Source organism: Simochromis diagramma, unplaced genomic scaffold, assembly GCF_900408965.1.
Source record: "Simochromis diagramma unplaced genomic scaffold, fSimDia1.1 OVJJ01000235.1, whole genome shotgun sequence".
Taxonomy (NCBI): domain Eukaryota; kingdom Metazoa; phylum Chordata; class Actinopteri; order Cichliformes; family Cichlidae; genus Simochromis; species Simochromis diagramma.
In genome coordinates this window covers 269,987-286,200 of record NW_024386861.1, presented here as the reverse complement: position 1 = coordinate 286,200, position 16,214 = coordinate 269,987, and the positions used below count along the sequence as shown (strand labels likewise).

General features: G+C 40.8%; 2 protein-coding genes across 4 annotated transcripts in view; one reads left to right on the top strand and one right to left on the bottom strand.

Annotated features, from left to right (window-relative positions):
• Window positions 1–48: 48 nt before the first annotated feature.
• Window positions 49–6,040, top strand: LOC120733247 (ras-related protein Rab-9A-like). 2 transcript variants are annotated; one of them, XM_040031320.1, is made up of 3 exons: window positions 49–327; window positions 2,404–2,435; window positions 4,213–6,040. In XM_040031320.1, the coding sequence occupies exon 3, from the start codon at window positions 4,292–4,294 to the stop codon at window positions 4,901–4,903; it is 612 nt and encodes a 203-aa protein (XP_039887254.1). In that variant the 5' UTR covers window positions 49–327; window positions 2,404–2,435; window positions 4,213–4,291; the 3' UTR covers window positions 4,904–6,040. The 2 variants fall into 2 exon arrangements, with proteins under 2 accessions (XP_039887254.1, XP_039887253.1); XM_040031319.1 differs by lacking the exon at window positions 2,404–2,435 and having other exon boundaries at window positions 55–327.
• Window positions 6,041–6,922: 882 nt separating this feature from the next.
• Window positions 6,923–16,214, bottom strand: part of LOC120733241 (neuronal membrane glycoprotein M6-b-like) — a 47,154-nt gene continuing 37,862 nt past the window's right edge. For both annotated transcript variants that reach the window (XM_040031306.1, XM_040031305.1), the window contains exons 3-7: window positions 13,914–14,073; window positions 13,216–13,384; window positions 11,160–11,233; window positions 11,003–11,068; window positions 6,923–10,359 (exon numbers count right to left, since the gene is read on the bottom strand). In XM_040031306.1, the coding sequence (XP_039887240.1) occupies window positions 10,207–10,359; window positions 11,003–11,068; window positions 11,160–11,233; window positions 13,216–13,384; window positions 13,914–14,073 (622 nt within the window). In that variant the 3' untranslated portion in view covers window positions 6,923–10,206. The remainder of the gene's footprint in view (window positions 10,360–11,002; window positions 11,069–11,159; window positions 11,234–13,215; window positions 13,385–13,913; window positions 14,074–16,214) is intronic.

Genomic DNA, 16,214 nt, shown 5'->3' with positions numbered 1-16,214 from the left:
CACACACACACACACACACACACACACACACACACACACACACACACACACACACACATATTGCCAACTGTATATTTCACTTTCATTTCTTCACAGTGAGAAACTCACATTAGACTGTGGATGCGTCGGTTTGATCCAGGAACGCGCCTGGTGACGGGAGGCGTGACAGCCCCTGCCGGGTCATATGAGCGTCATCCGCAGCTGCGGGGCCAGAGAGCAGCGGCAGGGACACCGCAGCGCCATGTCACCGGCTATCAGCAGCGGCCCATCGGGGAAAACGGGAGGAATTTAACCGCTAGAATCCAGCACCGATTGGCACATCGACAGGTACGGTTACCGAAAGGCGAAAAGTTCAATTTCAACCGCGAAAATACCAACTTTCTGTGGGTTTAATTGGATTAGGAAAGTCGGGAATGTGCAACTACCAGCGCGCCCATTATCGGACAGCAACAGTTTTAGGAGAGGCTTCCATTATCGGACAAGCTCAGACTTCTCTTTAAAAGGATTTGTCTCCAGATTTTGACGTCGACTAAATACGCGTAACAATAATAACATTTTCATACGTCATGTGCGCCGATTCTGCAGAGATGAACACCTAATCTGAAAGCAAACTTAGAGTTTATGGCTGTTTCATCGAGGTGTTTCCTTTAACTGTTTAATGCTGTTTTGTCAGCAAGTGGTACAAATGACAACATTATTCATAATAATAATAACAATAATAATAATAATAAAAAGAAACTATGAAAAACATAAGCGTTACTCGAGGTTTCCTGCGTGTCCGAAAATGGATCTAGTGCGTGTTTGCCAGCTGGAAAGCCCCAGAATGCTGACTCTGTGCTGTCATTATAATGTAGTAACTTATAGTGCAAACGCTTCCTGTGCCTCTCACGGCGACGTTTACAGCCTACACACAGCCAGCTGTCTGAGAGGGCTTAACTGGTATCACATGTGGCTGCAGCTGTTTCAGCTCTTCGTGTTGTTTACGGATATAATACTGTCAATTATTAGCTCTCCCTCAGCTGAGGTGTGTCACCTGAACGGCCTGTGCTGCCGTGACTCACGGCTGATGATTACCCTGCTGACTGAGCATAATGGCTGCTGCTTTGATTTGAAGATGCAGGATACAAGGTTGTTTTATTTTGAAGGCTCAAAAGTGCAACATTGGGAGGAAACGCACATTTTCATGGAGGAAAAATAAAGACGCGCACACACAGAGAGACACACACAGACGCATAGCAGCCCTCTCTTCAAATTGTATCCTGCTGAATGAAGCACATGACTCTTGAGTGAGTGACTGTGTGTGTGTGTGTGCGTGGGTTCTTTCCCGTTTCTTTTTTCTGCTGCATTGCTGCTTTTAGAACTGTCACAGGTTCTTTGAGCAGCTCTGTGCTTAAAGTTTTAATTGCAAAGACATTATTTGCCCCACTTTGGTCCTTCAGCCTATTTTTCACTGCTGGTGACTCTGCAACTCAAACTTTCCTGTGGAGCGGTGGGTTTAGTCCGTTCTTCCCCTAAACTGTTGCAGACAGCACGTGATTTTTACATGTAGGACATATTATATAACAATGCTCAGAAACGTGTCTGAGCAATAACTTAAAGTCACAGTCATGGTTATTTAGAGCCGTTAGCAAGCACCGTCACCTGGAAGCAGCATCATGGACATGTGGAACAGCCGCTGTTTTGGGCTGTTTTGGTTCCTTTACTTCACCCCCCTGCGTGGAGAAGGCAGAAGTCATAATAGACTTTGTAGTGAAGTGAAACTGAGCGTTAAACCAGTCAAAACCAGCCACTTTTTCCACTTTATGTGTCTCACGTGTGCTTTTCGAAATCTTAAATGTTTCTCTTTGCTCCTTCCTCCTCTGCTGTGTCCCCTGTTGTGTTCATGCCGCCTTTTCTGTGTCTCTGTCGTCTCTGCAGTGGTTGAACTACCATATTTGTTCTCTTGACAGTCAAAGGATCAAAATCCTGCAGAAAACTACAAATGATAATTAGTGTACTTTTAGAATAATCAAACAAAATGGTAGCATTGTAAAAAGGATTTGAGGACAGAGACTGTATTACGCTGAAGGAGGGGTTCAGCCACTGAAACTGCATGCATGACATCAAACGTAGAACATAAGGATTGGTACCTGTGTGAGTAATGTGGCGGTGCAGCCTCACCGTGGCTGTGATAGATGAGGTGATCGTGTTCGTGTGACAAAGCCGTTAGAGTGCCCACGTTTGCCTCAGAGATGATCCTGAAGACTGTTATCCTGAAGGTGCATGAAAAGTATGCCAGTGTGTGGGACAGGATTACTTTTGCACTTAAATCCTCATTAGGCTGCTTTTTCTCTTTGCCGCTGAGCCTTCGTGGGTTAAACTCTTGGCCACTTCACGATCTGCGGCTCTCTGTCTGTCTTACAGGCAGCTGAAGTGATCGGCGTGCAGACGTAAGGGTGAGGAAAACTCTCTTGTGAATGACTCAGCAGTCCTGTGATCGGTGTCCATGTGATGTTTAGCAGGGGTCATTTCATGCACAACATTGTGCACATGGTATAGTAGCAAGTGTATTTGTTGCATAGAGTAATGAGGGGGCTGTGGCGGTTTAATAGGATTAGCTAGTCTACTGACTTGAATCAGATGTTCACGTGGTCCAAGTTGGAAATCATGCAAATAATACTTGAAGGCCACAAAAGCACTTGGAGAAGTTTTATTGATCCATTTTCTTCCACTTCTCCAATTCAGGGTTGTGGTAGGAGTCTGCTCCAGCTGTGATACGCAGGCAGGTGGTCAGTCTGTCACAGATCTAACCACTGTCATGATCATATCCACACCTACAGCCAGTTTAGAGTCACCAGTTAGTCTAACGTGATTGTTTTTGGACTGTGGGAGGAAGCCACAGTGCTGAGAGAGAACCCACACAGAAAGGCCACAGAGGATGGATTTGAACCCAGGACCTTCCTTTGTTGTGACCGTGCAACCCACAGTTCATCTGATCTCAAAGTATTTGTAAAGCAACGTGTCAATGTGTGGAAAATGCTCATACAGAAAAACAAAGAAAGCAAATTTGACAAATTTTCCTTCTCCTTTGGTTCAGCTGCTGTTTCCAGCTCATATGTGCATCGATTTATCGACGATATTCTCTTATTTGCAGGATTGATAGTGTTGACTCCAACAGCAATGCACACCCCAGGGTTCGGCTTTCTCTTTAGTAATTTATGAGTAACCCAAGTTTTTTTTGTGTGAGATTCACCTTTTGTTCTTAAATAATTGAACTGCAAGTTTATTTCCTTGATTATTTAAAGAACTCTTGATTAGAAAACTGTAAACGTGCAGTGCCTGTTAGCATTTTTCACATATGACTTCTTTTACATCTAAATTTCACAAAACTCGAATCTATGATGGGCAGCCAATCAGAACAAGAGGACACAGAAGATGAACTGAGAGGCTGCTCCAAGCCCCTATATCAGATAAATGAGGATTATTCTGAACGCTGAAATCATGCAAAGCTACTTTAGTAGAATCCAAGAATAACAATATGAAATCGTTTCAATAGTTCCTGTTTAAACACAAATTGTGCAGCTAAAAATGGGAATTAATGTCACTGGGAGTATTGTTTAGCACAAGGTCACTAACTGGAAGTGTTTTGAACCTTGCAGCGTGTTGTGGAGCAAACAACCACACCCTGCAGGTAGCCTCATCCTTCCTCATGCTCATGCTTCCTGATAATTCTTACCTTTATTTACTGTTTAGCTGAATGGCTTCTTGAACACAATGTTTCTGAAGCGCATTCAATAACATACTTTTGTACCTATGACCTTAAATGAAGGTATTTTGCCTCTGCCTGCTGTTGGAGCTACATTGTGTACCCCACTTTTGCACATATATACTGGTAGAGTACTAATACTGCAGTGAAGAGCCGAACTAATTCGTCTGTTTGTCTCGTTTTTATATCATTGTGCAGTGCTGTGAAAGTTTCTCTAGGAAAATGGGGCGTTTTACTGAATTGATGCAAACATACATGTGATTACAGTAGATGAGGCACAAACAGAGCATGTGCAATTCCAACCAGCTTGAGGGTGAATATTTGGTATGACCGCCTTCATTCATCATGTTACCATGAACATTTGGAACTTAAGTAAAATAAATAGATCTGTTTTTATTTTCTTTTGTTTGAACATTTCCATATTTAAAACGATTCTTTGAGTTGATCGTGACTTTTTTCCTCTGCAGGTCAAACTGCTTCCTTCATCGTTCGGCCGTCCCGTGCGGTCTCCCTGCTCAGAGTAGTCAGTCCACAGCACCAGGCTTCATGATGTCCAAATCCGCTCTCTTAAAGGTGATCCTTCTGGGGGACGGTGGCGTGGGCAAATCGTCACTCATGAACCGATACGTCACCAACAAGTTCGACTCGCACCTCTTCCACACCATAGGCGTGGAGTTCCTGAACAAAGAGCTGGAGGTGGACGGGCGCCGCGTCACCCTGCAGATCTGGGACACGGCGGGTCAGGAGCGTTTCCGCAGCCTCCGCACGCCGTTCTACCGCGGCTCCGACTGCTGCCTGCTCACCTTCAGCCTGGACGACGGACAGAGTTTCCAAAACCTGGCGAACTGGAAGAAGGAGTTTACTTACTATGCTGACATAAAGGACCCCGACAGCTTCCCCTTTGTGGTGCTGGGAAACAAACTGGATATCCCTGAGCGTCAGGTGTCTGGGGAGGACGCTCGAAAGTGGTGTCGCGAAAACGGCGGACACCCGTACTTTGAGACGAGCGCCAAGGATGCTACGAATGTAGCGTCGGCCTTTGAGGAGGCAGTGCGTCGCATTCAGATGACAGATGACAGAGATGGTCACCTCATCAGCACTGACACCAACACGGTGGACTTGCAGAGGAAGAGTCAGGCTCAGAACAGCTGCTGCTGAGCTCAGCCTTCAGTGTGTGACAGGAAGTGAGCGAGCAGGAGATCATGTGATACTCCTGCAGAGGGCACACAAGGAGTGTGTTTTCTGCAGAAAATGGGAACTGGCGGTGGCTCAGCAGCTCCACAACAACGCAGCCTGTGACGTCCTCGGCTGGAGTCTTGATGCAAATCAGCAGTTTTGTGCAGTTATTCATGATTTCTACACGCTATGATGTCGGTTACATTCAGTCCCTCACAGAAACAAATTGAATCATTAACATTTCTCATTTGGATGTTTCGATTTATAAATTGTGAATAACTCAAATGGGGTTTTCAATTTATTAAAAAAAACAAAGAAAACAAGCTAAATTGTGTCACCTCTAAACCACTAAACACAGGATTTCCACCAGTTGGTGTTTCAGACTCGCTGATGGTTTTCATGTCACTGATGGAGCTGCGTCTGGAAGCCACAGAAAGTCCTCTACGATTGTTTTTGCACACCGAAGCAGACGCTGCGCTCAATATGAAGGAGTAAAACCTAAGCTACAAAATGGCTTTTACAGCAGTTTAATACTAATTATCCTTAATCAGACCTGCGAGTCAGATGCATACCTCTCAGAAAACAACCTAAATTTAAAGCTAGTAATGTTTTTGCTTCAGAAACACACGACACACCTTCTTTTCCATCTATATAAACACATAAATGGATGTAAACTAAATGATATTATTTTCTGTTTTGGCAGCATAATAATGCCAAACCAGATATTTTCAAAAATGTTGCTAGCTGGAGTTAATGTTTTGTGTTTATTAGTATTTATTCATCAGCTATTGTAATGCTTAAATTACTGTAATTACGGTTAAAGGAGTTTGTGTTTTTTAAACTGATAATAAAACAGAACCCAAAACTGGAGAAACACCTGGTATCTGTACGGTTCACTTGTGTTGCAGTACCATTGTAATCCACAAGGTGGTGCCCCTGTGTCAGAAAATGGTGAGATCGTTCCAGCGTCACACTATTCTTCCTGTATGTTAGCATTAGACCTCAGATGTGTTAGAAATTAGGCTGAATGTTAGGAGAGCTCTCCTTGGACTCTAAATAATATCCATTAAATAATAAAAAATGTTTTGCAGCAATTTTGTTGGAACATGAGTGAAAACACCCGCGTGGGCAGACTGAGTTTGTGTGGCGTCTTTCAGTTTCTTTATAGTCTGGAACCGTAGCTGTTCAGTAGTTCCACAGCTCAAATATTTAGAACCACATGCGTGCCTGAAAAAACATTATCATATCTGCTAATTTCCTTTGGCATTCTGAGAAAGAAACATCTACTTTTCTCTCCCCGTGACACAGACGGTGGCAGCAGCATACAATTATCTCAGCTGGAATTACCTGTGATTTCAGAAATGACTTGTTCTTTTTGTCCTGCAAAGCTGCCAAGCTCATGAGTCATGTAGGATTTTTATACTCTGGAAACGACTTCAAAGATTCAACTAATCTAACGTTTTAATTTGATGTATGCATTTGCTAGAATAATAGACAAACAGGTGTTACTAATGCTATTTGGCACAGAGTCTTAATTAATGTAATTATTAATGCTTGTGTTTATCTACTATTTTAGATCAAAAAGGCTACAATGCAAATGATTGTTTTAATTAGAGCTAAAATGTTTAGTTAGATCACTACTGAAACTTCTTCATGCCACTTGAAAAATAAATCATTAGATAAAATGTATTTATTTACCAGGCAGCCATGTCAAAATTTCAGGTTACTGACTTAAAATTTTGAGATGATCTGATTATTTATCCATTGGAACGAGCTTCCATTGATAACTGCTTAGTCAGTGAACAGAAGATTAGTTTCTATGCCAAGGCACGATCCGAAGAGGAAGTATTAAGTGTTCAATATGCTCATGTGTGCCCTTTTTCCTTCAACATTGCTTTTTATTTAGAGAAATGTTTGATATTTAAGCTGAAGTCTTGCATTTTGTTCCCATTACTGTACAAAAATGCACTCCAAGCGCTATTCTGCTGTTTTGTTTTTTTCTTTACACATTTTTGATTCAAATCACCAGTTGGAGCCTTAAGAGAAGTCTCTTATCTATACTTTCACTTTAATTTTTTAAATAAGTGTCCATAAAAATCACAAGGAAGAGGCGGGAGGCAACGGTGTCACGATAATAAAAAATATCGGTTTTACTAGAGAAGGTTACAAAAATCATCACTATATAGGAGTCATAGAACTATTTCCAACTTAAAAAATAAAACCATAATGAAACACCTACAGGGACTACAATGCCATCAAAGTACAATGGAGTTTTCTTTAGAAAAGAGTGGGTGGAAGGGGAGGAAGGAAGGAAGGGGGCAAACACCGCCTACCATAGTTGTCATTACAATTGACTACACATCACCTGAAAAACTGCAAAGACACAGTCATGTCTCCTTCATGCAAATAACAAGGAAACAACAACACCCTGACACGCATCGTCTTATAGGAAATTGAAGTTTGCCTTTACATCGACCTGGCGGCAAAGCACGTATATTTATCAAACATAACACACATGGCAATATAGTCCTTTTTTATACAGAATAGACAGCTGCACACATGGACGATACTGACATGCTTCATCTCATCAAAGTTCAAAAAATTGTTTTCTTCAGTGTTTTTTGAGGGTGAACTAACCAGTAATGACTGATATAGAATATAGTTCATGATTATTAAACAATATCTGGTTATAAAATTAATGTCTGAAAATTCCTGACTTGTTTTATTCAGTGTAAACATCCAAAAACAGTCTCTGTGGCTCATTTGAGAGGCATGACGTATAAAAAAAAGGAAATAAAATAGGAGAAATGAAGAAAAGAGTGACTCCCCCTCATGTCTCGAGTCACTCACTTGGTCGGCCGTCGAACAAAAATAAGCACAGACATGTTCCATAAAATAATTAGTACTAATTTACAAGAAGAACTCAGCTGCCTAAAACTGGTAAAACATTAAAAATCAATTTCCACTATATTTTTTTTGTCACATTTTAAAATGTATACGTCACAAGCACCTCAATCCATCATATCATGTGACTGCACTTTATCCCTCTCACGACATATCATTTAAGATGTTACATTACAATTATTATATCAAATGCAGAACTAGTATCTGAGTGCTAAACACATATCTCAAAGGGTACATTTACATATATTGGTGGAAAAAAAATTGCATGGCAAATCACTGATTGTGTTCTCATTGGTTTGGGAACGGAGCTATTTCATGTTTTTAGGGTCATTCGGCTATTTACAGGTGAACTTTCTCAAAATAAGGAAGTGAAAGAAGAAGTTTTTACTGTATAATTCACACAGGACTGCAGTCTGGAGAAGAGTTTAAATGGTGATGTTTTAGGAAAAGTACACAACTGGTGGAAAATCAGACTTGGTTTAATACCTGAGGTGTGTGTCTGTTTTTTAAGACCCGGACAGATTTATCTTTGATTTCTGCTGCGGCTGGTGGTGAGTGTAGCAAAACCCCATTTTGGTCTTCAAAAGAGCAGTTTCATATTCAGAAGTATGCTAATATGTTTTCTTGCCAAGAGCTAGATGAGTAGATCCATACCACCTTTGTCAGTAAATAAACATCAAGCACTAAAATGCGTAAGAAAGTACTAAAATGATGTACTTCTTTACTTGCACTTGCTGTTTTGAATGCATAAATGCATTAATACTAAAAAGTATGGCTACAGGAAGTGTGTAAGGCTGAACTTCTCACTTTTAATAATGACCACCATCTTGTAGCGGAAAAATAACAGAAAAAGAGGAACCAGCAAACATTAGCCAAGAACTGGAAAAACAAGGCCCTTCAATTAATTATTAGCCCAAAAGTGGTAACGGAGGACCCATCAAACAATTTTTAGCTATGAACTGGAAAAGGAGGGCTTTACAAACAATGTTTCAGCCAGCAGGCCCTACCAATGCTAGGTAGCTAGCTAGCTAACAGCAGCAGATATCTTTCTTCAGCTGCTTGCGTTAGTGTTTTTGTGTTTGTTTTTGGATTGATTTTTGCATTTTGTATTACTTAATCATCTTCATTGTAGAGTGAATTAGGTTAATATTTGGTCGGCGTCTCAACAAAAAGGAATGTTCACAAAATACATTAGCTAGCGCAACAATCGATCCAACGCTACAACTGTTGTTTCTGTAGGTGCATGACTTGCTGAAACAAATCAAAATTCATACACTACATGATTATGTACACTGTGTACTACACTGAAGTGAAACATCTTAAATCAGACACAATACCAGTCTTTGTGTTTCCAGTCTTTATGCTAACCGTAGCGCTATGATGAAGCTTTTTACAAATCATACAGACAGCTTTTAATCATTTCCTCTAATCCTTGACCTGAAAGCAAATGAGCGTATTCCTCGAAGCTTTTCCTTGCTTCAAAGGTTGCTACCTCTCCGGTCTTAAATAAACTGTGAGTGCCTTAATGAGTAAATAAACTCTTATCATGTAAATGCATAATAATCCTTGAGATACCACATGATTTGACATAATTTTAGGTATTTCTATGAGAGAAGGGATTGGAGTGGTTCATGTTTTTTAAGGGATTTTCATTGTCCCTTTTTTTTTCTTTATTTAATAGTGCAACAACGAGCATTAGCAAAAGAAGTTAAAGATGGAAAGAAAAGTAAAGGAGAAAAACCTATGAGCGCAAAAACATAAAGAAGAAAAAAGATCATAATAGTATCTGGCATACTTTTCAGAGAGTATTAAAAAAAACAACAACATTCGTACACATTCGCACAATATATTCATATTCATATATATATGCATATAAAACACCAAAAAAACAGAGGAAGTTGATCACTGCCTGGCTTTTTATGGTCGATGCAGGCAGTGAACAATGTTTATCTTTTTTAGGCTGTTAGGAGCTGTGTGTCGAGAGGCTGTGTTGGCTCAGGGCGCGAGGCCATCACAGCCGGGCCACGTTCACGAGTCGCCGCCCAAAAGCACGAGGGAAGAGACGCTTCTGAACTGATGTACTGTACCTGAGCTCGACCCCGCGGGCGAGCTCTCCCATTCTGAAAGCATCCGCCTCCGTCTGGGCCTGCCACTTCTCCTGACTTTCTATTCTCTTCCCCTCAGGTGTGAGGACGTGCCCACAACCCTTAATGAACACTGCGGAAGGGAAGAGGATGGAGAATCAGGAGGTTTTGGGACTATCAAACATGACCGAGGTGGTTTGTTTTAACGGAGGGAAAGGGTGGGTGTTAGTTGTTGCAAGGGGATGGGGGGTTGTGGTGTGGAGAGAAGACGGATGGTGGTGTTGGGCTCTCTTGTCCTTATGAGTAGGAGGACGAGTTCTGGCCCTCCTTGGAGCGTGCCTCAGCCTCCAGATCCTGGTCATCCTTGGTCTTGATGTCCTGGTAATCGTGCGTGGAGGCGGCGCTCTTCAGATAGGCCCAGTTGGCCCCCAAAATCATCAGGTAGTGGATCTGAAGAGATACAAGATTTTTTCTTCATGTTCAAGCACAGGAACTAACTCCATACTACTACTACTTCTATTATTACATGCATTCAAAATGTGCTCAAAAACCTCTGCGTGCATGTTTTTGGTATGTCCTGTTACATCCTGTTTTACATCTGTGTGCCAAATCCCCAAGTGTCTCATCCCACTCTACTGATTTGTGCCCACTGAAGTTTAGCGATGTCTAAATGTAGAAAACATCCAAATATATTAATAGAAACCAACCTGAGAACAATGAAAATGTTCCAGAGCAACATTACTGTACAAGCCAGTTTTCCTCAGTGACTTTTTTCTAGCATGTCTTTCCACCTTTTGTAACACATCAAAGTACACAGAGCTTCCAGCTGACCCTGTGCCAACATCTGGAGTACTGCTTAATGCTTTTTTTGAGCATCTCCATCTCCCTGGACTCAAAACAAAAAAGCCCGCCTCCGCAGCAGAGTAAAACACTGACCCTTGGTGAGCACATGCACAGAGGCGGGCTGCAGAAACCCATAGAAGGACATATGTGAGAGGCGGAGAGGTTGCCGTGGAAACAGATAATCATGCCATAGCAACATGCATATTTTGAGCGGCACATTACCGCATCGGTGGGATCATGAGGAGCTTACCAGTGCGATGACGGTGGCTCCGGCGCCGGCTAACGCAACGATGTAGAGGTGGTAGGACAAGTAGAACTGCGGGGAGAAAGAGAAGCTAGGTTAGTGAAGGGAGGAAAGGAGAGCGAGGGAATAAGGAAAAAAACAAAGGAGGTCAGCATCCTCTCACCTCACTGGTGTTACAAATCTCTCCCAGCGTGGCTCCGCAAGCTTTTCCTGGCGTGGCATTATAGGGAATAACACCTGCGGGATCAGAGAGATGAAACGTCACAGGACTGAGACAAGAAGCTTTTTCCTCCCCAGAGACTGTGTGATATGATTGAAGGCATTATGCATTAGGCGCAGATAAAGATTAAAGGAAACAGGGCTGCTGCTGGAAAAATGTGGGTCATTGTGAATCCCTTTTTCCTTTCTTTCTTGCTTTTTACTGTAGAATCACTTTAGGGGATTGCTGCTATAGGCTGCTATCTGTAAAAAACAAACTGTGTGCAGTTGCTTGTTTTAGCTTCTAAAACCTTTCCTCAATCACTCATCAGCTGGAGCTCCAAAACTGCTGACAATAATTTGACGACTGAGTAATTGGGGTTAATATTTCACACGCCGTGCTAGTGCAGCACCGCAGCCAATGAAGCATATGTGATCCTCATCCTACTTTGTAAGCGAGCCAGCTGTCTTTCAAATGTGGGTCACGTACTGTACGTTGGGCCATCAGACTGATGGCCACACACGCAATCACAGGGGAGTGTTGCTGTGCTGTAACACTGCTTTGAGGTGGATTTTCATAGAGATCCAGTCACGCTCTCAATAATCTAAATGTATTCGTTTGACCTCTTCGTGCATAGACAATGACATTTAAAGTGGTTGGAGATGAATAGGTGACGTTTATAAGGAGGGGAAAGCCTGAAAAAATGTTCCAGAGTTTTCTGCCTGCAGGTAACGCCTGTGTGGAAATGAGAGAGGCACCTGGATGTTTTTCCTATTTTGCTGCAGACTTTTTAAAGTTAGCCAGAATATTTCTTGATCAGGGGAATTTCTCCTGAACTTTAAAGACAGGTACCATGACTGATTTATTATTTTTTAAGACATCTTTTGAAGATGGTTTTAAAGTGAACTGATTAGCATGAAAGCAGGTTTCATCATCTAAATCTTTGGTCTGGTGCAGCAATGCCACAATTCTATTACATTTTATACAGCACTTTAAAATATTTTGTACAGATTTTCATAACCTATGATTTTCAAGCGTTGCATATCTTCTTGGATGTTTCCATACATACTATACTGTACATAGTAAACAGATACAGTGTATATATGTATATTTTTCATTGTGAGGTCGGCCATTTGCCTCAGGAAGAACCACTGTGTATACATTGTCAATATGTGGTTTTACATGTGATTCGAAAAAAGAATAAAATAAGCCTAATAGGTTTAGGAGGAGGCAGTTTAGCTTTGTTCTTCCTAATTTACATATAGCACATTTGAATAAACAAGCTCTCCTTCAGGCTGCATGTAGCCCTGCATATGAGCTAACATGAGTTTGGAGCAACAAGGAATGGTTGTTGAGTTACAAACGACACATCATCTGTACATATTATTTGCAAACTGTTTATAACCAAGTAATGGAGGCCCACCTGCCTGGCAGGTACTACTCCTGCACAAACTGTGATGAAAATGTGTCAGCTGTGATAACATAAGGTGGGCAGAACAAGAGCTACAGGAAAAATATAAAGGGCAGACTGGCCTTGTTGGCTGGAGAAGGAGGCAAGAAACAATGCTAGGGAACTGCATAGCCTTACAGCAATGACTATTAGAATAAAAACCAGGCTTTCAAAGATTTATTGGTGCTAAGTGATGAATTTATTTTGACAGGCTGCATTGTTTCAAAAACAACTAAATTGACAGATTTCTCATCGTCAGTATCTGAACATTTATTATTGTTCCAGTGCTAATTTATGTAAGATTTTTTAGCCTCTCAATACTAATGTTTATCCTTTATAGGGAAAAACTATGATATTAGTACAGAAAGATACAAAATATCTCATAAAAATTCAGAGAATTATGAGCTAGCCTATACCTAGCTAGCCAACCTAGCTCAAATTGGCTAATGTCAGCCAATTTCACTTATAAAATCTACGTATGCCACACATGTACGGTTCATTCAATCACCGAAAGAATGCATCAGACATAAACTTAACTAATACAGTTCACGTCATTTCTAAGTTACTGACCGTACTGCCTGACATCCACACAGATGGAGTCAGGAGAGGTGATGTTAGCATAGGGAGATTTCATGGTAGCACAGGTATTCCACATGTTAAAGAAGAGGAAAACCGGGATCGCCGTGAAGCCGAAGATGGCAAGGAAGGCCAGGAAGAGGATGTAGGTCAGGAACATGAACTGAGGAGAGGAGACAAGTGGAAATAAAGAGAAAAATTGTGATTTTATAAAAAAGAATATTTTTTAAAGGCTGAGATTGTTTATACGGACACAAATCAGAGGCAAATCAGGGTTTACGCTAATGTTAGCCGACATCTGCAGCAATTAGAGTAATCAGGGTAGAAAGGACAAACAGTGCCAGAGTTACCCTGAAGGCTCGAGTGGGATTTTAAGCATTTGTGTATGTGCAAGTATTTGTTTATATCTGTCTTCGTCATGCGCACGTGCTCATAAACGTGTAAATGCGTGTGACTGGGTCTCTGAAATACTTTTAAGATGACCCTTATTCAGGCATGTAAAGCATACTGAAGGACCGTTTTCTGTTTGTTGTTTTAAGCCACTAAACTACTTTAAGCAGGAACATTTTAAAATACACATCAAAGTCATTAAGTCTCATTTGGAGGCTTTAATTTGAAGTGTAACTGGGTCAGTGGGTGTGATGATTTGTAGCTGCTTATGTGTGCGTGTGTGTATTTGTGTGTTCACATACGAAGGCGGTGATGCAGCGTCCACAGACGGTGGTCTTGAAGTCACTCTGCAGCTCCTTCTTGATGGCGCTGGTGGTGTAAAAGCCCTCAGCCAACAGGACGATGGCGTAGACAAAGAAGAAGGAGCCAATGCCATAGATGATGTACTGAAAAATCTGAATCCTGAACAAAAACAGAGGCAAAGCAAGGAATTAGCTTTAAACATCAAGGTTATATGAACCTGCACCAATGAAACCCTAAGCTAATGTTTTATGCTGTTTAATGTTAGCTCGTGTAAGCTAAAACCCTTTTTATTTTATGTTTCATTTAACTACTTTTACCTTTTTTTAAAGAGATAAAGATCAAGATTATATTGTATTATATTGACTATCGTTGGGTAACCTTAGATAATAGTACCATTAGCTCATGGTGGTTCATCTTAGCTAATGTTAGATGCAGTTTTTGTGGCTAAAGTTGGTTAAGGTTAGACGTTTGTGATAAGTAATTTAAATTTTACTTAAAATGTAGACTTTTAGGACAAAGGGATGTGATACAGAGCTGGATTAATTGGTCAGGAAGCTTTGTCGTGCTTAAAGAATTTTCTATCAGTCTGTCTTTTTCCTGACTAAATCATTGTAATAACTCAGGTTATGTTCTGAGTTTCAGTTTAAAATAGATTCAGATCGCACAGTTTCGCTGATTCTACTATCCACAACATGTTTTAAGTATAATATAAATACTCTACTGTAGGATATGTGCAGCTTCAGAATGAAGCTGAAGTGTAATGTTACAGCAGCAGAACGGCAGCACAGTGTCACTGGCATTTGAATGCAGCTGGTGATGCAGACAATATATATATGTTTTAATACTTGGTTCTAATCTCTTGCTAAGTCTTTTCTCCACTGCTGGAACTGAAGCTAGAATATTAGATTAAAAAACGGATTAGGGTATTTATTTTCAAAAACACCTATTCAGGCAACTTAATAATAACTTTTCTTTTGTTAGACTACGGGACAGTAATGTTGAATGTTTATATTTAAAGTTTCACAGCTCTAACGTGCAGCCATCACGTAAGAAGGAAACAGCAGCGTTAAAATACATGAACTTAAATTAAAATGTTTATTTTAATGCTCTGCACTAAATCCCAAGATTACGATAGACAAAGATCGAAATATGAATTTGTCTTTCTTTCTTTTTTATGTTCCTTATAAATTTTAATCACCACTTTATCATCATAATCTGACGACATCTCTGAGTGGACTAGACAGAACTCATAGGGATGACTTTGTCAGCACGAAGAGCCAGATGACACATGAAACACCCCTCTTATGTGTACAAGTAGAGAACAGGAAGCAGAAAGGAGGGCTTAACAGACCATGCTGATAACCATCGTACTGAAATCTGTTTTCTCTGACTAGAGTTTGAACTTTATGATGATATGTAGACTATAGTGAAAACTAATCAAAGACAGTTATATCCACTAACTTATGGTTTATGAGAGCTTTTGTTATATTTCGGATTATTTTTTTTAACATGTTTAAACCAAAATACTAGGGGGATTTGTTAGAGGTTTCTTTTGTGGGGCACATTGATGAGAGTTGTTCGCCATATTGGACAAAATACAACCACTGGTTGCTGGGGAAAGGTTTGCATTCTCTGATTAGCTGGTGTTTGATTATCGGAGGCTGTAATTGGGAGAAATCCATCACAAAGAGTGTGCTGCACCAAAAAAAACCCTTGTTGCTACAGATTACTGCAAATGCATGTAGTTTGCATGAAAGACGGTGGCTGTTATGGCCCTCTGCAACCCCTACTCAACTCAACTCAACTTACAGTGGCAGTGCAAGATTCTCTGGGTGTTTCCAAGGCATAAATGTCTATTATCTACACCTGACAAGGTGTGAATAAAAACATGCCTGAGGTTGGCTTAGTGTAGATGCCACTTTTTGCCTTTTTGCTTTGCGTCATGGGCTTTACAGTTTCATGATCACTCAGTGAATTAGTTGGCAAGTGTTTGCAGACGGGTCATTTTCAACATAAACTCTGGGTGATCACAGCTAAAGGTAATCACGAGGAGGTTTTTGGTTTTTGCACCTCTTTGTGACCAATTTCACCTCGTGGCTGCGAGCAACCTGTAGCAAATATTTATGGAATTAACTTTTCCTTCTTCTTTCTTTGCTTAACCTTAACCTGGTTTACAAATCCAAAATAGTTTATGTCATGTGGTTAGCAGTCATATAACTGCAAAACCTGAATAAATGAAAACAGAACTATACGGTCCATCGACTCCTTTTCTTTGCTGATTATCCAGGTCAGCATTGTGG

What these genes read in the sequence shown, in the direction of transcription:
- LOC120733247 (XM_040031320.1), top strand. Translation starts at nt 4,292, where the DNA reads ATGATGTCCAAATCCGCTCTCTTAAAGGTGATCCTTCTGGGGGACGGT.